At 39.8% G+C, this 21,313-nt stretch overlaps 2 protein-coding genes and 1 long non-coding RNA gene across 3 annotated transcripts in view; all 3 read left to right on the top strand.

Annotated features, from left to right (window-relative positions):
* LOC115756350 (UDP-glycosyltransferase 91C1-like) overlaps positions 1-8,735 on the top strand; it is a 13,908-nt gene extending 5,173 nt beyond the window's left edge. Inside the window, exon 2 of the mRNA XM_048277802.1 lies at positions 7,255-8,735. Within this exon, the coding sequence (XP_048133759.1) occupies positions 7,263-8,648 (1,386 nt within the window). The 5' untranslated portion in view covers positions 7,255-7,262 and the 3' untranslated portion in view covers positions 8,649-8,735. The remainder of the gene's footprint in view (positions 1-7,254) is intronic.
* Positions 1-21,313, top strand: part of LOC125314763 — a 23,644-nt gene extending 2,331 nt beyond the window's left edge. Inside the window, exons 2-3 of the long non-coding RNA XR_007198195.1 lie at positions 16,092-16,095; positions 21,303-21,313. This is a non-coding gene — a long non-coding RNA (uncharacterized LOC125314763). The remainder of the gene's footprint in view (positions 1-16,091; positions 16,096-21,302) is intronic.
* On the top strand, positions 14,237-15,884 carry LOC115756333 (UDP-glycosyltransferase 91C1-like). The gene has a single exon (XM_048277803.1). It carries the CDS (start codon positions 14,483-14,485, stop codon positions 15,866-15,868), a length of 1,386 nt encoding a protein of 461 aa, XP_048133760.1. The 5' UTR covers positions 14,237-14,482; the 3' UTR covers positions 15,869-15,884.

Raw genomic sequence — 21,313 nt, 5'->3', positions numbered from 1 at the left:
ATTTAAGTGTCAATTCCGGCGAAACAATACACGTGGCATTTTTATTAATTTTTTAATATTATTGGAATTTTTTTAAAAAAGTTAGTCCACATGGCATCCACGTGGCAATTTTTTTTAAATAATCAGTCCATGTAGACATCACGCATAATTTTTTTTTACAAAATAAGCTAAAATATTTTTTAAAATTTAAATTTAAATTAAAAAATTATCTAAATAACTAAAAAATAAATAAATAAATAGAAATTTAAAAACCTATTGCAACGGCGAGGGCTTGGAAGCCCTCGCCGCCGCTACCCTTATTGTCGGCCTCAGGCAAGGCCTCGCTAGGGTCGACGAGGCCTTGCCATCACAGATGTGGGTGAGGCTCAACCTCGCCTAGTTTTGCGACGGCGAGGCCCCGCCGTCCCTAGCGCGGCCTCGCCTAAGGCCGGCAACCCTCACCGACCATTGGTGGGCGGCAGCGGCTAGGGCTTCCAAGTCATAGCCTCTACAACACAAGTTTTTGTTTCTTTCTTTTTTTATAGTTTTTTTAGCTTTATTTTTTAGTTTTTTAAAAAAAATTTAATGCTAACTTGGAAGCTCCGGCGAGCCACGTAGAAGCCATGTCGGATTTCCAGCAAAGCTCACAGGAGTTGGCACTGAAATAATCATTTTTCAAAAAATTGGTACTTAAGTGATCTAAAAAAAATGTTAGCACTAAAGTAAGCGTCATCCACAAATATTGGCACTCCTAGTGTACTTTTGCCCTAATTTTTTGTCATTATCAACATGCGATAGAGTTGATAGAGGAGAATCGAATTTGATCATTTATGAACAAAATTATCAACAACTGGATGAATCTACAAAAAGTGGAGTGGATAATCTCGGATGTAACTGTCAACGTAATGGAATAAAGCAACCATCAATGTAGTGGAATCGAAGAAACCGTCAAAGTAGTGGTGTCAATGTAAATGCCGATGTTGCGTTAACCATTTGGGAAATCTATTTGTAATTTTCGTAGATAACCGACCATTATAGACTTTCATAGCCACATTGTACTTTTTGGAGACCCTCGCACAAATCAAACAAATTTACTATCTTCCGGTATCTTTATTGTTACTTCCTGCAGTGCACCTTTATTTCTCAATATTCGGGTTGTCGATTAGATTTGGGCATGTATCTTAGCTGTAGATCCCAGATCGACATCATTGATTAAATTTCAGCGTGTATCTTTAGTCCGGGTGTTGCTTCCTCGATTAAATTCTGATGTACACCTTAGTATTTTCAAGTTTCGTGGTCGGCTAAAAATTCCGACATAATTTGTTTGCACTTAGTCCTATTATGAACATCTCTTTGTATTTTTCAAACCTTTTATCCGTTAAATTTCGACTCGATTTGTGTCTGTTATAATTTTATTGAAATTCAAGTTGTTGATTTTCTTGTTACCTGTGATATTTCCTATCTGGAGTCGCCATAGGTACCTGTTTTCTATAGTTAAAAATTGAAGAATAACTTTCAATGAGAGGCACTTCGTCACGAAAGGAATTTGTTCGAAACACCACCCCCACAATAATTGTCATACTTCGTCAAAGGTGAGGCGACCATTTCACCGATGGCCACCGCCGTCGTCCCACATCAACATCGTCGCACATCAGAATTATACTTTCCCAGTTTTATTTTTTTCAATCTGCAAATTAGATTTGTTTTTATCTTTAATTTGCTGAATATTGTAGATTTGTCTTCTTCAAGAAACTGGCTAACCTCTTTTATCAACGACAAGGAGGTGATTGATGATAGTATCGATTGGGTGTTGACGATCACGATAAAGTCAATGCACGCAAAATGATTTCAATTGGGGGTATTTTTATAGGTTCGGGCCGCGTTGGTTCTTCGTTGTTCAAATCATATTGCATGGAATTGATATCCATTATTAGTTGGTTTGGTCCAAACTTCCATGACCAACTCTAATCCTACATATTAAGAAATGTCCATGTCAGCGCTAGCCGCACCACATAGGATAGCTGGCTTTTCCGATCGAATGAACTAAATTGGTATCAATGCAAAACGGTTTAGGACTATAATGGTCCAATTGAAATGTTTAGAACTGAATTGATACCAATGCATACATTTATGACTTTCTTGGTACTTTTTCCTAAAGATTTTGGTTATGACTTTGGGATAATATCGGTTGGAGATATCATTAAATATGTCAATTCCGATTCATTTACGATTCACATCAATGTTATTATATGGTAATACTGATTAATTTGAATTTCAAAAGAATATTATCTGATATTTCGTCATTTTTATATACTGCACTATATGTAGTATATTGTTACGTGGATCAAACAAGATATTTACGGACCACGTTTTTATATTTACGTTTCTTGTACCTCTTTCTATATTGAATAATATGCATCATTTTTCCATATTTCGCAACTATATCATAAATTTGAGTTACATGATCATAAGAAATATCAGTCTTTCCTATCTCAACATAAATTTTTCGCATTTTGTATGCAAAAATTCAATGCAAAACAAAAAATATTGTTGATTAGAATGGAACAAATGTCCTTTTTGGGTAATTTTTTCGCAGTTCAACCCGCAAAATAGAGTCCTAGATATTTTTTAGTCAAATCGAAATCAGTAAAATTTTCTCTTACAAAAAAATCAATACCATTCATGCTAGTTCTTATACTAGAGCTCCCCTTTCATTATTATTTCTACTTTTACCGGGAATGTAACTATACATGTAACTATTACTAGAATTGTCACTACTATTTAAAATGAAACTCTCAATACATAGAACTAGTGATATGATTATCAAACTGTATTTAGTATCATACATAGAATGACCACGAGCGGATGATTATGTCTCCCTCTTGTCTATGTATCACTCAGTGGCCTTTGATGTCACATAGAAATTGGTAAGGGTGTCAAGGGGTCGGATCGGGTTGGATCACATCGGATAGGATCGACCCGACCCGACCCAATACCCGAAATGCATACGTCTCAAATTTTCAGATCGGATCGGTTCAGCTTTCGAATTTTGGTGGGTTTTATTTCATCTAATTTTTTCTCCTGCTCATCCTCTATCCCAGTAATTGTCAAAAATGGAGCGCATCCTTGTCGTAGACCATTGCTTATTGAAAACATCAAACAGGAGGGCTTGGGGAGTCAATTGCGAATATTAAGATTAGGGCTCGTACTTTTCAAATCGGAGAGAGATGGGTGTGATCGATAGAAGTAAAGGTTAGGGCTCATACTTTTCGGGCCTGTTTGGTTCAAGATTGCAAATGAGCATTGGGGCTCTAAAGTCCCTTGGCCAAATGCAAATGGTGTTTGGTTCATTTTTTGACTCACTTTGGGAAGATGCAATTGCATCTCAAATGCTCTCCAAAGTCCCTTAGCCCAAAGTACCTCCAGAGGTACTTTGGGCTAAGGGACTTTGGCGAAATGCAACTAATTTTTTTATTATTTTAATTTTTTCACCTTTGCTTACTCACACCGCCGCCGCCGGTCGCCGCCGCCGGTTTTTTTTCAAAAAGAAAAAATATTTTACAAAGTTCATTTTTCACCAAACAACATTTTCATCAAAGTTGCTTTTTAAATGTGTTTTTTAAATTCACTTTACCAAACACTACTTGCATTTTGAAAAAGGCCTTTAGCCCAAAGGTATTTGCATTTTCTCAAAGTCCCTTGGCCAAATGCTGAACCAAACAGGGCCTTCAAATAGAAAAATCCAAAAAAAGAAGGGGGATCCGCAACACAACCCCACGCAACCTGGCCTAACCCGAATGTTAAGAATACCCTACGTTTGATCCTTGCCAAAAGAAGACCAAAGCTCAACCCTAAAATACCATAAACTTTTGGGTCGGATCGGTCTTTTTTGACAGCCGCTACCTCATGGCCATGGAGCATATAAGATGCTTACAAAACATGGTAAAATCCATCAAGAGCCCGATTTTTTTAAACTCAAATTTAACGAATTAGGTGTCCAAAATATACTTTATCTTTTAAAAGGAACAAGTGTGTTTCGATAAAGCTAAATGCTCCATGATGTCATAGAAATGTTTGGTGGGACCAGAGATGACGTCATGCCAATTATGAGCAAATTCATTGACTAACTAATCATCGAAGAATGCTAATTGGAGCGGCCCACCGAAGAAAAAGACAAAGGGATTATAAAGACAAGCAGACAATCGCTGTGTTTCAATTCCGTATAACCCCAAAATGACAAATGTTTGGCCTCATCTGATTCTTGATTTTTCCTTTATCGACTATGAATCTCTATACGACGTCGTCCACATCGAAATGGAAGACTTAGTCATTTCCCACCTACGCTAACACTAACCCGGTTCGCTTTGCTTCCCTTCTTTTGTCCAGAAAAAAATCCACGGTTATCTTAAAACACCCTACAAACTACAAAGGGGTTACGTACAAACTTCAGATTGTTGCCATGTGGATCGAATTTAGTCCATTTAGCCAGTTGACACTCATGTGGACTTTTTAAAATAATTTTTAATAATATTTTATTTTTTTATGATTTTTTTCTTTTTCTTTTTTAGTTTTTCGTTCCCCAATTCTCGCTGGCCACAAGTGAGGGCTGGGATGCCCTGGCCAACACTGGGCAAGGGTCGCCGGCCCCAAGTGCTGGGGGAAGAAAAAACTAAAAAAAAGAAGCAAAAAAAAAAAAAGTATTTTAAAATATCATTTAAAAGAAAGTCCACATCATGTTGATCGGTCAAATAGACTGAATTTACATAAATGCAAATAGTTTAAGACTAAATTAGCACAATTACAATGAAAAAAGTACTAAAAAAGCTCTATACCTATTGCATTGGTACCAATTCGATTCTAAACATTTCAATTTAATTAATTTAGTCCTAAACCTTTTTACATTAGTACCAATCCATTTCATCCTGTCAATTTTGGCCAAAATTCGTGGACGTGAACGCTAACGATGCCATGTAGGACGGCCAACGCTAACGTTAATATTATTTAATAATAATTTTTGAAAATTAATTGTTTTTTTTTTAACTTAGGGTTTGGCAGCCAAGGGTCGCCGGCAACCCTAATCAATCACCGGCAAGGGCTAGCCAACCCTCAATAGCTACTGGCGAGGGCTGCGTGGCCTTCATCGACCCTATGCCACGACCCTCGCCAAGGTCCATCGTGGCCTCGTGCACAACCAGCGAGGCCATGATGGCCTTGGGCAAGGCGGCCCTCTCCCAAATCTAGTGAACCGACCCTCGCCGGTAAATCGACCGTTGCCCGGGGGCCGGCAAGGGCCACCAACCCTCGCAGGCTATACCCTAGTTTCAAAAAAAAGGGGAAAAAAATAATTAAAAGTAACTTTTTAAAAATATATTATCAAATAATATCCATTCATCGCTTGCCATCCTACGCGGTATCGTCGGCATTCGCATCAAAAATTTCTGACTAAAATTGGCTGAATGGACCGAATTGATACCAATGCAAAAATGTTTATGACTAAATTGATCCAATTGAAAGGTTTAGGACTGAATTGGTAACAATGTAACAGATTTAAAACTTTTTTGGTAATTATCCCAGCATTAATCTAATATAGATCATCCGATGTGGCTTGCTGGTGAGTTTACGTCGGCAAAATAGTACTTGAACGACGTGGTTTGACCTACTTATTTGCCCCAAATTAACGCATAAGCGCTTAATTCTTCAAACCCCATTCCCCAATTGATGAATTAGTTCAAAATTTTCCTTCAAACTCTACCCCCAAATTGAGGAATCGGGGCAAAATTACCGGCGGAAATTTGCAATAGAGAGAAGCGCCTCAGATCGAGTGAACAAAGCCAATGCGGTCATGATCCTAGTGTCCACATTCAAGAAGTGCAGGTTTTGATGTTCATAGATCAATTCGATCAGAAATGTCTTTTTCGGCAAATGGCTATGAAGGAAATCTCATAGACTCCTACAAAACCACTGAAGAAACCAAGAAGTGGTCGCCCAAGAAGGAGGTGGCAAAGTCAAACTCGTTTCAGAGGCTCTCTCTATCCAATTTGAGCAAACCCCAGGCCAACGACGCTCTCGGAGGACCACTTACCGAAATCAAACTCCTACAAGTTCACCCTTAGGGAAACTTATCACGCTGAGCTTCTCGTTGAGTTCTAAAATTTTCACAACGTGTAATTAAATCCTAAAATCTGTCAAATTAGTGCAATCTAATCCTTCGTTAGCTCCTCCGATTTGGCCAACAGAAAATAATGACGTGGCTATAAGGCTAAAACGACGTCGTTTTAGGCCAAATTAAATTTTTTAACCAGCTTTTATTTATATTAGATTAAAATTAAGATATTATTTTTAAAGAGGAAAACCAGGCGAGCGCCAACAGCTTTGCAGGGAGCGTGCGTGCGTGCATGGACGAGGGGAAGTTGGCACGTAACTCAATTTTCTGTAGGAGTTGTATATGATTGGATGGTGAGTTTTCGAGACGAGAGGGACCGGAGAAATCTTTGTTATCTTTCTTAGACTTCAAAACCCATTTCTTCACTTCTTCCTTAGAATATTTGTGTCCAAATTGTTTGGACAATGAATATATGTCCGAAGAACATAGAAGGGCATCATAAGTCAACTCTATTCTTGCTCAAACTCACACATTTACGCTTATTAGTCTCGGTATAGACCTCATAGATGGCTGGATTTCGCCATGTCATTTTGTTTTGCGGAATCACCGAACATGCGTAAAAGAATAGGAACTGTCATGATCACTTAAAATTAGTCAATGTGTTTCAAAGAGCCTACGGATACGAAAGAGAAGAAGAAAACGAAAATGGAAGATCCTAAGCAAAGCCTAAAAACGAAAGGGGAAATGCTTTCATGATAATACTGTTAAGGATGGTACAATCTAAATCATAGATCCATATATCATCACCGTATATTTTGCATAAATCACTCATTGATTGGAAGATCGTATTGTCGGGAATAACTAACAATAGCTATTAGACCGTCAAGATAGCAGATTCGAAACGAAAGAAGAAGCCAAATAAAAGGAGAAGGAAGATGGAGTCACCCCGGACGTCAGCCATGATCTTACTCAAGTATTTCTCCCACATCACAGTCCATACGTACATCTTCAATTCAAACCTGACAACGTTTATTTTAATCTTATGGCGTGCCCCGGAAATTCGACCCGGTCCATAAAACCCTGGAAATCTCCCACCATCTTCAAACCCTCAACAGCCCAAATCGTCATCGTCGTCGTCGTCGTCAATTTCACTTCACACTCTCGCCTGCAAGTTCTCTCCATGGGCAGCAAGTCCAAGCGAAGCCTCCACATCGCGATGTTCCCGTGGCTCGCTCACGGCCACATCACTCCCTTCCTCGAGCTCTCCAAGTTCCTCTCCCTCTATGGCCACGCCGTCTCCTTCCTCTCCACCCCTAATAACATCGCTCGCCTCACCCGCGCCCACCCCGAACTCCCTCCCTCCATCCGCCTCGTCTCCCTCCCCATGCCGCTGGTCCCCAACCTCCCGAGCTCGGCCGAGTCCACCTCCGACCTGGACATCGACTCGGTCCCCTACCTAAAGAAGGCCTACGACCTGCTCGAGCCGGCACTGACCCGCTTCCTCTCGGGCAGCCACGTTGACTGCGTGATCCACGACTTCGCTAGCCACTGGCTCCCGCGAGCCGCGGCACAGCTCGGGGTCAGCTCGGTGTTCTTCAGCACCCTTAACGCTACCGCGCTCGCATTTCTCGGCCCACCGTCGGAGCTCATCGGCGGCCGGTACAATAAGCCGGAGGATGCGACCAGCGTACCCGAGTGGATACCGTACGAATCCACGGCTTGCTTCAGGCTCCATGAGATAATGAGGCACCAGCGGTGCATGGACGAGGAGGTCTCCGATTTCTTCAGGTTCGGCCACACTATCGACAGCTGCGATTTCGTGATCGTGAGGAGTTGCCGCGAGTTCGAATCGGATCCATTGAGCTTGTTGCTGGAGATTTACAAGAAGCCGGTGATTCCGATCGGGCTGTTGACGCCAGCTATTCGAGTGGACAAAGGAGATGACGATGAGAAATGGAAAACCCTAAAAATTTGGCTCGACGCTAAGCGCGGGAATTCGGTGCTTTATATCGCGCTCGGAACCGAAGTGATTTTGAGCCACGAACTGACGAACGAGTTGGCGGCCGGAATTGAGAAGTCCGGACTACCTTTTGTTTGGGTGGTTAGGAACGGCTCCGTCCCGGCCGGGTTCGAGGAGCGAGTCTCGGGCCGGGGATTCGTCTGGGCTGGCTGGGCCCCGCAGATGCGTATCTTGGCCCATGAGGCGATCGGCGGGTTCCTGACGCACTGTGGCTGGAACTCGACCATCGAGGCGTTAAGCCGCGGGCAGCCGCTGGTGCTGTTCTCCGGGGGGAGCTCGGACCAGGGCCTGATGGCCCGGTTCCCGCAGGAAAAGCGGGTCGGATTCGAAGTGCCTAGGGACGAGGTGGACGGGTCATTCACAGGGGACGTGGTGGCCGAGTCGATCCGGCGGGTCGTGGTGGAGCCTGAGGGGGAGCCGATAAGGGCGAATGCATGGGCCATGAAGGAGGTGTTCGGCGACATGGAGTTACAAAATAAGTACCTGGAGGAATTTGCAGGGATCTTAGAGAAAGGTGTCACTAAGGAGCTGAAGATGGCGAACTAAATCTGCAAGACTAGCAATGCCTAAGTATATCAAGTAATGTGATGTGATTGATTTTTATCGGGGTATTGAATACGATCATTTAAGATTGGTCGCATCCATCTTTTAAATAACTGTACGTTTAATTTTAATGTACCTAATATTACTCACGCAAAATCACTTTGTTTCGGTTCGATCGAGTTCGGATGAGGAGGCAGTTGACTCCGTTAAGGATATGCATCAACAAGTACATGATGGATTGATCATTTTTCTTGTTTGAAATTATTGTTCAATATTATCGTTCCTGAAAATATTTACAGTCCGTTCCTTTTTTTATAGGGATATAAGTAATCGTTCTGAGAAAAATATTTTTCGAATCATTTATTTTTCGTGAATTCAAACGGAGCCTACAAGTTGTGGTTAAAGCCTGACATGGCGGGCGACCCAATTTTTAAAATTTGCCATGATAAGCATTAGAAGAGTCATCGTAAAAAATAAAGGAAAATAATTCATTCGAAGACAACTATAACGGCTTAAGTACACTACAAGTGCTAAAAACTTGTATACGGCGCTCACTTTAGTGCCAAAACTTTAAAAACGATCACTTAAGTGTCAACTTTTTTTAAAAACGATCACGTCCGTGCCAAAACTTTCAAAACGATCACTTAAGTGCTAAATTTTTTTAAAAACGATCATTTAAGTATCAAATTTTTTGAAAAACACTCACTTTAGTGCTAACTCCGGCAAGCCACGTCAACTCAAATATTAATAAAAAAATAGGTCACGTCGGATTTCCGACGAACCATATCAGCTCAAATCGGAGTTGGCACTAAAGTGATCATTTTAAAAAAAGTTGGCACTTAAGTGATCGTTTTAAAAGTTTTGGCACTAAAGTGAGTATCGTACATAAGTTTTAACACTTGTAGTGTACTCTAACCCAACTACAACTTTCAGTCTTCATGGACCAAGAACATCCTTCCAACACAGAGACTGGAAAATCAATTGGACAATGTAGATAGAAAGCCACTTCGTGACAAATGGTCAAATTCATGTGCTTTGGTCGTCGGGTATATTTTCCAACGAGAAATCTAGATTTCGGATAAATATAATTACTTTGTTAAAAAAAAACAACTAGATAAATGGAAGAACCCAAAGTTAATAATTTTGGCAATAATTACGAATTGTGCGTATAAATGAACTTGGCTTATGTGGTGTAAAAGATATGGTTTCATTTTCTTGCTAAAGTTAGAAAAGCAAAGTAAATTAAAATGGCAAACCTAAGCACTGCACAAGCATCCCACTAATTTCGATGATTTGGGATCGATTCATTAGTACTATCAAACGGTCATTCAAAGCCGTGGTAGCAAGGCTCTCACTTGAGATGGTTATTCACGTCGTGTCCTCTTATTTGTGTTAGTTACTCATGTCGTCACCGGAATATATCAACCTAAATCGGAAAATGAATTTGTTAAAAAAATTAGCGGGAGAGTAATGTTGATTCGTGTTAATTTCAAATTGAATTTGTTGGATCGAGTTGGGTTCGGACTTCTCTCTCGATAAAACGATATGATACTAAGCTGCTCCAACTTTTATCTTCCACTTTCGCACGTCAATGACTTTACCTCTCCGGAGCACGAATTGGGGTATTTGGATCGACTGAATCGAACGGTTCTAGATCTACATGTTTTTACTTCTATTTTGGAAGAAGGCAGGTGGGTCAACATCCACACGTTTCTTAAATTGCAATTGACTCATTTTGATGGGTCATATTGTCCAAAAATTCCAAACCTATTACACTTTAATCAATTCAGTTATAAATCTTTCAATTATATCAATTTTCTTTTTTGGTCTAACAATTATATCAATTGAGTCTTAAAATTTTTGACACTCTGCCAATGGAGTCCCTTTGATGAATTTTAGCCGAAAATCGCCGACGTATGAAAAAACGATAAAGAAATTAAAATTTAATAAAATAAAAATCTGAAAAAACATTTGAAAAGGCTTGCAATGATTCATTTTTGAGGCGTGGGCACCTTGCCCCTTGTTCATTCATGCATGGAATAAACTACACACATATGCACTTGCACATCATTAACCAAAAAATATATATCTAAATTTTTTTAATGAGTCATAAATATTTTTACGTTTTGACAGTTAAGTCCACCCAACTGATTTTAGCTTAAAATTGCTAGCATGGATGTCGATCATCCTATGCGTCATGGTCAATGCTGATGTGAAGAATTTTTTATAAGATTTTATCTTTCTTTCTTTCTTTTCATTTCTTTTCCTTTTTACTTTTTTTATTGAGGATAACAAAGGTCAGCGAGCCCTCGTCGGCCACAAGCAAGGGTCGCGAGGTCAACCTTGCCATGGCCTTGCCCATAGTTGTGATGGTCCGGGCAAGGGCCGCAACCCTCGCTTGTGGCCTGCAAGGATATCACGACCCTTGTTGGCCACAAATAAAAAAGAAAGTAGGAAAAGAGAAAAAAAAAATTAAAAAAGTCACAGAAATAAATATAAAAAAAATTCAACTCGACATCGGTCGTGCTACTTAGGAGTGCCTACATCCAAGTAAAAGATTTTCAACCAACATTAGTGAAGATGGACTCAATTGATAAAACGTGAAAATGTTTGAATTTAAATTGGCAAAAAATACAATAGGTTTAAGATTTGTTTGACAATTATCGCGCTCAAAACCTGATTTTGGGTATGACTTCAAGATAATATCTATTGTGAATAGCACTAGATATGCACGGCATGTTATTTTGAAGCAACTCTTCAACAGCATTTATGGATCGATTTGGATGATGCGGCGATACAATGACATGTTCAAGGTGAACTGAATTCCAAGCAGAAGAGGGGCAGGAAAGACAGTCCTAATGTTGTAGAACCGGGTCATTTCTCAAGAACAATAGCTACGGGCCCGTCGCTTGAACGGGTCACTTCAAACCCTAATGGAACCAACTTAATCATTGACGTGAAATCAGGTTACATGAAGAACAGCTTTGGAGGGAACGTTCATGCATGGACGTGTGGAAGTTGGCACGCAACTCCATTTCGGGAGGCGTAGTGAGCTTTCGTGACAGGTTGAGGAACGGGGACAAGAGGGACCAAACATCGTTCTATCTTTCTTTAGAGCTCAAAACCCATTTCTTCTCTTGTTCCTTTGAATATTCGGTCCAAATTGTTTGGACGATGAATGTACGTCACCATTGGATCTTGCAGATGTGGCGGACATTGAACTAGGGTTTTCCAGTTTAAGAAGAAGGTTCGAATGATCTTTGAGTGCTTTTTCGTTTTGCCAAAGCGTTGGAAATATCCACGTCCTTTTACCAATTTGGCACCACGTTAACAATAATGCAAAGCTAAGGTGACATATGCGTTTCTTCCGTCGAAATAGCGGGTAAGTTAGACAAACGAGCTCGTGATGCTAGAGTTTGTAAAGAGGGAACGCATCGGTCGAAGCAATCAAAACTACATAATTACCACAATCCATTTCCATAACTGAGACTTTGATATATCTACCATTATTACGTCATCTATATAAATAAGTGTTCTCCGACCCAAAAAATATATATATACACAAGTGTTCAATCATTTTATTGTACCAGCTAGGCTATTTGAAAAAAAAGCCACCATAGGCATATGCAGATTCATCGGATGCGTGTGGAAACTAAGAGCGGGCATGATAACCATTTTACTTCTTTGTTTCTGTTCCAAACCTGTTTCTGGAACTAGATTTGGAATAGAAATTCGTTTGGTAATGCAATTATATTTATAGCCAGAAATTGATTTAAAAAATAGAATGGTTATCATGCGTGCCCTAAGTACTAGGACCTATCACACTCATTGAAAATTGGTGAGAAAGAGCCTCTCACCACCAAACTCCTTGAAAGAGAAGAGCAAGAAAACTCTAAAAGAAAAATAAAGCAAAAGCCAAGATAAAAGAGAAGGAAGATACAGTCACCGTGGCAAAATGGGTCTAAAATTCATATTTAATCCATATTTAATGATGGCGGACCACAAATGGGTTGCCTTAAGTATTAAAAACAAGCTAAGTGGATCATAAATGGGTTATTTACAAACTTAATGGGTCATAAATGAGTCATAAATAGGTTTTCTAAATATTTTAAATGAAATTCGAATTTTTCATTAATTTATTTATTTTTGATTTTAAGTTTTTCTTTTCTTTTTTTCTTTTTTTCCGTTTTCTTTTTCCTCCTACCTTCGCCGGACTAGCAAACAAGCTCGAGGCTCACGGGGATCGGCCATGTTTGTGGCCGGTTGCTGGGATGTTGGCCATCGTCAAACGAAGGAGGAAGAAGCAAAAAAGAAAAAAGAAAGAAAAAAATCAATTTTAAAAACATACAAAAACTGTCCACAATATTTTAGTAATGTTTTTTTTCAAAAATTTATAGGAAACAATTTTTTCTAAAGTGGATTAAATATGAAAGTTAGCCGCCAGTCATGGAAGAAAAAAAGAAAAGAAAGAAAGAGAAAATATACGGCCTAATTCCATAAAAAAAAACCATGAAGTTCTTTATGTCTCATAAAAAACTCTGCACTTTTACTTTAGTCCCAAATTCACCCTAATTAGTCTTCTGTTAAAAATCACGGTTAAGTCTTGTGACGTGGCAATTCCACGTCACCACAAAATCCACGTTAATAATTAAGTCGTTCCTTGCTCTGAATATAGGGAAGTTAGGGCTGACTTTTCTTCTTCAATTGGAGAACGTGGTCGCTCCGTGTTTGCTCGAAGTAACGAAGCCAAACCAAAGCCAGCTTTTCTTCTAGATAAATTAACTCACTTCAAAAAGAACGCAAACATCTAAAAAAGAAGTGCTTGCTAAAAAGACGTCGGCCTTCCAGGAGAATTGATTTAAAAAAAAAATACCACCAGTAATACCTCGCATGCACTTCAAAAGAAAATCAAGTATCATGAAGTAGAACCGGAAGCAGATTGGCAAATCAAAGAGATGCAACAAGCCCTAACTCCCATGGCGGCGAAGAAGCTCTCTGGCTTTGTTGCGTCGACCTAAGCGATGGAGGGAGCGACCGCTTGCTTTGGTCTGGCTTTGCTACTTCGAGCAAACAGGGAGCGACCACGTTCTCCAATTGAAGAAGAAACGCGAGCCCTAACTTCCCTATATTCAGAGCAAGGAACTACTTAATTTCTAACGTGGATTTTGTGGTGACATGAAATTGCCACGTCACAAGACTTGACAGTGATTTTTAACGGAAGACTAACTAGGGTAGATTTGGGACTAGAGTAAAAGTACAGGGTTTTTTATGAGATAAAAAGAACTTTAGGGTAGATTTTGGACTAAATTTAAAGTTTAGGGTTTTTTATGGAATTTGGCCGAAAATATATATAAAAGATTATGAATATTATCCATAATTTTTCCTAAATTGGATTTTAACACCGAAGTGTTTTAGCATTATAAGGTCGGGTTTGAGCATGAATCGTTAGATTTGTATAGCATAAAAATGTGTCAAAAAGAATTATATAGATGAATATGAGTCGAATTATTTTCGATTCCATGGAGCCATTTGACGATTCTAGTTACCCGAGACGTCAGCCATGATGATCCTGCTTTAGTATTTCCGCCATTGACGTCGGTGCACCCAAATCACGGTCCATTCATCTTCAATTCAAACCTCTGAACGTTATTTTAATCCTCGTTGCTACTGTTATGGCGTGCGCCCGAATTGGACGCGCTCCTTAAAATACCCGAAATCTCCCACCACTTTCAAACCCTCAGCAACTCAAACCATCGTCGTCGTCAACAAATTCACTTCACACTTGCACCTGCAAATCCTCTCTCTCTCTCTCCCTCTCTCTCTGCACACTTCTCTCCATGGACGGCCAGTCGAAGCGCAACCTCCACATCGCGATGTTCCCATGGCTTGCTCACGGCCACTTCACTCCCTTCCTCGAGCTCTCCAAGTTCCTCTCCCTCCATGGCCACTCCATCTCCTTCCTCTCCACCCCTAAGAACATCGCTCGCCTCACCCAGACCCACCCCAAGCTCCCTCCCTCCATCCGCCTCGTCTCCCTCCCCATGCCCCTGGTCGACAACCTCCCGAGCTCGGCCGAGTCGACCTTCGACCTGGACATCGACTCAGTCCCCTACCTCAAGAAGGCCTACGACCTGCTCGAGCCGGCACTGACCGGTTTCCTCTCGGGCGGCCGCGTGGACTGCGTGATCCACGACTTCGCCAGTCACTGGCTCCCACGGGCTGCTACTCAGCTCGGGGTCAGCTCGGTGTTCTTCAGCACCATCAATGCGACTTCGCTCGCGTTCCTTGGCCCGCCGTCGGAGCTCATCAGCGGCCGGTACCATAAGCCGGAGGACCTGACCTGCGTACCGGAGTGGATCCCGTACGAGTCCACAGCTTGCTTCAGGCTCCACGAGGTGCTGAGGCACCGGCGGTGCATGGACGAGGAGATCTCCGATTTCTGCAGGTTGGGCCACGTGGTTGACGGCTGCGATTTCGTGATCGTAAGGAGCTGCCACGAGTTCGAATCGGAGCCGTTGAGCTTGTTGCCGGAGATTTACCAGAAACCCGTGATTCCGATCGGGCTAGTGACGCCGGCTATCCGAGAGGATGAAGGACACGACCATGAGAAATGGAGAGCCCTAAAAGGTTGGCTCGACACCAAGCGCGAGAAATCGGCGCTTTATATCGCGCTTGGAACTGAAGTGATTTTGAGCAGCGAGCTAATGAATGAGTTGGCGTCCGGGATTGAGAAATCCGGGTTACCGTTCGTTTGGGTGGTTAGGAACTGCCCCGTCCCGGCCGGGTTCGAGGAGCGAGTCTCGGACCGAGGATTCGTCTGGGCGGGTTGGGCCCCGCAGACTCGGATCTTGGCCCACGAGGCAATCGGTGGATTCCTGACGCACTGCGGCTGGAACTCGACCATCGAGGCACTGAGCCGCGGGCGGCCTCTAGTGCTGTTCTCCGGGGGGAGCTCGGACCAGGGCCTGATGGCCCGGTTTCTACACGAGAAGAGGGTGGGGTTTGAAGTGCCCCGGAACAAGGCGGACGGGTCGTTCACGGGGGATGTGGTGGCCGAGTCGATCCGGCGGGTCATGGCAGAGCCCGAGGGGGAGCCGATAAGGGCAAATGCATGGGCCATGAAGGAGGTGTTTGGCGACATGGAGTTGCAAAACAAGTACATGGAGGAATTTGTAGGGATCTTGGAGAAAGGCGCCACTAAGGAGCAAAAGATGGAGAACTAATTTGCAAGACTGAGCATAATATGTACGGTAGTGGAATTGCCTTTTACAGGAAATTCAACATGACTCGATTTAAGATTCGTCACATTCACCTTTTACAGCAATATTATTAATTTTAATATGTAAGAATTTTCCTAATATAGGCTTACAATTTATCGTTTAACGGGATTGGTCTATTAAGATTATATATATATCCGTGCCCCCTATGGTATCAGAGCCATGGGAGAGGAGTAATTAGTGTATCTTTTGAGTGCAATTTTATATAAGGTTTGCGGAAAAGACACTTGAAAGGGGATACCTCTAGTATGCCACTGTGGTCCCGGCAGAGGTGCGTAAGACCGTTGGTCGCGGGGGCTTTGAGGAACTAATCAAGTGTTTGTAAAGCATTATTTATATAAGATGAATCTTTTAAGACGTACTAATTCTTCCTCTTCGGGTTCGATATCCGAGGTTTCTCGGGATGAAGGACCATTGCATAGAGAACAAATTACTATTGAAGACTTTAATAAGTCTATTAAAAATTGGAAAATCCCTAAGATCCGTTATGACCAGATTTATGAGCAATCCTCATTTCGAAAGATTTTTAAATCTTCTGACTATGTGATTACGATAGAGGAGCGAGACATTCCTCCGAATTCTTCTTATTCTTTGATCCCTCTTTTAAACAAAGACTCTGTCAAAAGACATGCCCAAAAATATAATTATCTCCATTTTGGAATGGTTCAGGTTGGCATTAAGCCACTTTTGAAGGAAGGTTTAAATACCTCGATTTTACTTGTTCTAAGAGACTCCAGACTTTTAAGATATGAGGACTCGATTTTGGCTACCATTGAGACTTCTTTGTGTAACGGACCTATACATTTTGACCGTTTTCCTAACTTCTCTGTTTCTCTAAGAGACAAAAATATTTTGAAGTCACTTGTTTTGCAAATTAAGACTCATAATTATGCCATAGATGACGGTTCGATTCCGCTTTCCCGCATCTACAAAGTTCATTACAAAGCGATGAGTTACGCTTTTGACGTTCACTCTTTAAATTCGGCTCCAAAGGGTGAAACCCTTCTTTTAACAACCGATATTAAGAAATCAAACTGCATAATTCCAAAATCCATTTCATGGAATGACGTTATTTTGCCGGAACAATGGGAAATAGATAACCCGATACCACGACCAATTATTCGAAACGAAAATCCGACGAACATTGTTCAAGATACTGAAGGAAGAGTGACTATCCAATTTCCTCGACGATCTTTTGACTTTTCAACTCACATCTCTTCAAGACCTTCTTTTTCTAGTTCTTCTTCCCACAGATATGTAGATTTAAGACCAAATCTACCTCCCGTTATCACCATTCCGGTTAGTAGCCAAGGTAATTCCATTTCTCAAGCACAAGGACATACAACTCCAAGTGCCCCCCCCCCTTTTAATTCTAATCTAAATATTAGCGGTCTAGATACAAGCGCAGGAATTGCAAGACCTGTTTATCAACAGCAAGATCCAGGATCTCCTGAACCCACTCCATCGCAAATGGAGCAAGACGAAGACCCCAAAGTTCTTGTTTTAGAAAGAAATTTTGAACCAGACCGAATTCTTTTAAACAAAGAATTTAATTCTGATTTTAATACTGAGATCGGGAATTGGTTTTTAGACAAATTCAAGAAAAAAGCCTTAAAAATCAAAGATCAATATTATGAGTTCCTAGGACAATTAGGAGAACATATGTTTTTCTTTGATTGGTTTGAAAACCATTTTCTTGAACAAAGAGAGGTTTTTAACATTAACAAAATTTTTAAATGGAGATTAGACGATGGCCATGAGATTGAATCAAACCATCCTCCTTTGAGAAAAATTAATATTGACTATAGGACTCAGATAATCCCAGCAGCACCTTTCAAGAAACCTTGTGATGATGACAAAGATTTCAAACAAGAAAAAGAATTCAAAAAAATTATTGAACAAAATAATTTTGCAAATCAACATATTCACACGATAGGTGAACAGTTAAATAGGATCGAAACGACTCTCGATTCTACGGTTTCTTCTCGTGCACTTTCCAGTCCTATTCATGATATTTCTATTCCTTCAACTTCCTCTTTTAATTTAAAACAACCCCTTTTTAAGAATTTTGAAATGCCAAAAAAATTCAGCAAGGAATTTTATGAAGCACTTCAAGAAAAAAGAAATTTCTTTTTAAGGGAAAAAGTAAGAAAACAAAAGATCATGGACCTTCCAGTCCCTCAACCAGTTTTGAGCACACCAAAGGTTGAAAGACCTTTAACAATTTCTAGTCCTAAAGAAGTTGCCACTTTAGATTGTGACCAGATTTCTGAAATTTCGGATACTCCAAAGATTTCTACTTTAGACTCCGAAGATACTCCTCGGATCAATAGGATATCTTGGAAAGAACCCCAGAAACTTTACTACTCTCGTGCTACTCCTCCGGATCTCGTCAAGGAAGAATCTTCGACTAGATTCCAGAATAAGTATTCTACTGATGCGATTTATGAATGGAACATTGATGGCGTTTCTGAAGCAAATTTAATCCAAGTTTTGAATCAAATGGTTATGCTTGCTACAACTTACAAAACCATTCCCGACACAACCGATCAACAAATTGCTTTTATGATTATAGCCGGTTTTTCAGGGACTTTAAAAGGATGGTGGGATAATTATCTCACTGAAGACCAAAGAAACCAGATTTTAAACGCTGTTAAAACTGAAGAAAATGGCCAAACTATTTTTGATGATCAAGGACAAATGGTCCAAGACGCCGTTTCAACTTTGATCTATTCCATTTCTCAACATTTCATTGGTGACCCTTCCGTTGTTCGAGATCATAACCAAGATCTTCTTTCAAATTTAAAGTGTAGATCCTTAGGTGAATTCCGACAATACAAAGACGAATTTTTCCAACGTGTTTTACTCCGACCAGATTGCAATCAACCATTCCGGAAAGAGAAATTCCTTGCCGGTCTCCCTATCCTTATCGGAAACCAAGTCCGAAAGCGTATACGTGAGCAGTTCGGTGAAGAAATTCCTTTTAACATCCTTTCTTATGGCGAACTTATTTCTTATGTTTTTAAGACTAGTTCTAAAATGTGTAATAACATTAAGTTGCAAAAACAACTTAAAAAAGAAAAATCTCTTGGTAACAAAGGACTAGGAGATTTTTGCAGACAATACGACCCTTCTTATGACTTTTCTTCCAAAAGAAACCCGAAGTGCAAAGGAAATTGTCCACCCGAGAAGACCGATCAAAAGAAAAAGAAAAATTTTTCTAAAAAACCTAAGTCATTTTCCAAAAAGAGAAATTTTGACTCTAAAAAACAAGAAACAAAAAGAGACTTTTCTAAGTTTACTTGTTTCAATTGCGGGAAAAAGGGGCATACTCGCAAATTTTGCAAAGTTTCCAAAAGAATTAATGAGTTGAATTTGGATGAAGAAATTTTTGACCAATTAAACCAGCTCATGATTGATTCTGAAAGTGAGACCTCTGATTTCTCCGAACCGGAGGATAATGATGATGGTCTCCAACTTGATGAAATTGCAAACCTTTTTGATTCGGAGATTGATGAGCCCGAGAACCCCGAAAAGGATTCAAAGGATATTTGTGTTTTGACTAAGGATGAAGAAGAAGTTTTAGATAAAATTGAAAACCTTTTTGATTCCGAGATAGCCATGAATCGTTTTCAAAAAACAAGAATTTCTACTTCAATACCTTTTGAGAATCCTTACAATTTGACTAATATTTTAAACAGAGGAAAGAAACAATTTTCTAGACCAACAAATTCTGATGATTTGCATTTTGAGATTAATGAATTAAAAAAGGAAATTCGTTTTCTCAAAATAAACCAAATTGAGCAACATCAAGAATTTTTGGAATTCAAAAGACAAATTTTAAAGAAGAAAGAGAATGAAACCGAAGAAGTGGAAGCCTCATCCTTTCTTCACCTACTTTCCGAGGTAACTTCAAAAAAATGGATAATTAATGTTACTATTAAAATCCATGATTTTGAATTAAACACTACGGCTCTTTTTGACACAGGTGTAGACTTAAACCGTATTCGTGAAGGTTTGATTCCAACTAAATATTTTGACAAAACCACTGAAACTTTGAAAACTGCTTCAGGTGGATATTTGAACATTCGTTATAAACTCCCGGAAGTTTTGATTATTAAAGACAATATTTCTTTAAAGACATCATTTTTACTTGCAAAAGACCTAAAACAAAATATTATTCTGGGAACCCCTTTTATCAATCTAATTCAACCTTTCATGGTAACTCGGGAAGGAATTGAGACAGACATTCTTGGGAATAAAATTATTTTTCATTTTATTTCTAAACCTCGAACGAGGAATTTAAATATTTTGCAGGAACAGTCTATCAAGGAGATTAATTGTCTCATTAGAGATAAGGAATCTCACCTTTTATTTTTAAAAGAAGAACTGGATTATAAAAGGATTGAACAAAGGATAGTTCATCCCGATATAAAACAAAAAATTCTTCTTTTAGAAAATAAATTGAAAAAAGAAGTCCGTTCCACTCTTCCAAATGCTTTACGGAATAGGAAGCGACATATTGTTGATTTACCTTATGAACCTGATTTTTCCGAGAAAAACATTCCGACTAAGGCAAGACCCACACAAATGAATTCTAAACTTTTGACTTTATGCAAAAAAGAAATTGAAGATCTTTTACAAAAAGGTCTAATTCGAAAAAGCAAATCTCCATGGAGTTGTTCCGCTTTCTACGTCAATAAAAATGCAGAATTAGAACGTGGAGTCCCCAAACTTCTTGTGAATTATAAACCTTTAAATTCTGCTTTAAAATGGATTCGATATCCAATCCCCAACAAAAAAGACCTTTTGAACAGATTGTGCCGTTCCAAGATATTTTCTAAATTTGACATGAAATCTAGATTTTGGCAAATTCAGATTTCCAAAAAAGCCCGTTACAAGACAGCCTTCACTGTTCCTTTTGACCAATTCGAATGGAATGTTATGCCTTTTGGACTAAAAAATGCACCCTCCGAATTCCAGAGAATTATGAATGACATTTTTAATCCTTACTCCGACTACATCATTGTCTACATTGATGATATTTTAATTTTCTCTTCTGACATTGATTCCGATTTTAAACATGTCAACCAATTTTTGAAGATTACCAAACAAAGTGGATTAGCCTTATCTCCGACAAAGATTTTGCTATTTCGGACAAAAATCAGATTTCTTGGACTTTACATTGAACATGATACGATTATACCAATTGAACGATCTATCCAATTCGCTGAAAAATTTCCGGACGAAATTAAAGACAAGACTCAATTGCAAAGATTTCTTGGATCTTTAAATTATGTTATTGACTTTATCCCAAATATCAATATTATTTGCAAACCATTACATTTAAGACTAAAGAAAAATCCAGTCCCTTGGACAGATTTACATTCT

Source organism: Rhodamnia argentea, chromosome 4 (assembly GCF_020921035.1).
Source record: "Rhodamnia argentea isolate NSW1041297 chromosome 4, ASM2092103v1, whole genome shotgun sequence".
In the NCBI taxonomy this organism is placed as follows: Eukaryota; Viridiplantae; Streptophyta; class Magnoliopsida; order Myrtales; family Myrtaceae; genus Rhodamnia; species Rhodamnia argentea.
Note: the sequence above shows the minus strand (reverse complement) of the source record. Positions and strands in the feature narration are given on the sequence as shown.

Coding starts and splice junctions, on each gene's coding strand:
- LOC115756333 (XM_048277803.1), top strand. CDS start 14,483: ATGGACGGCCAGTCGAAGCGCAACCTCCACATCGCGATGTTCCCATGG.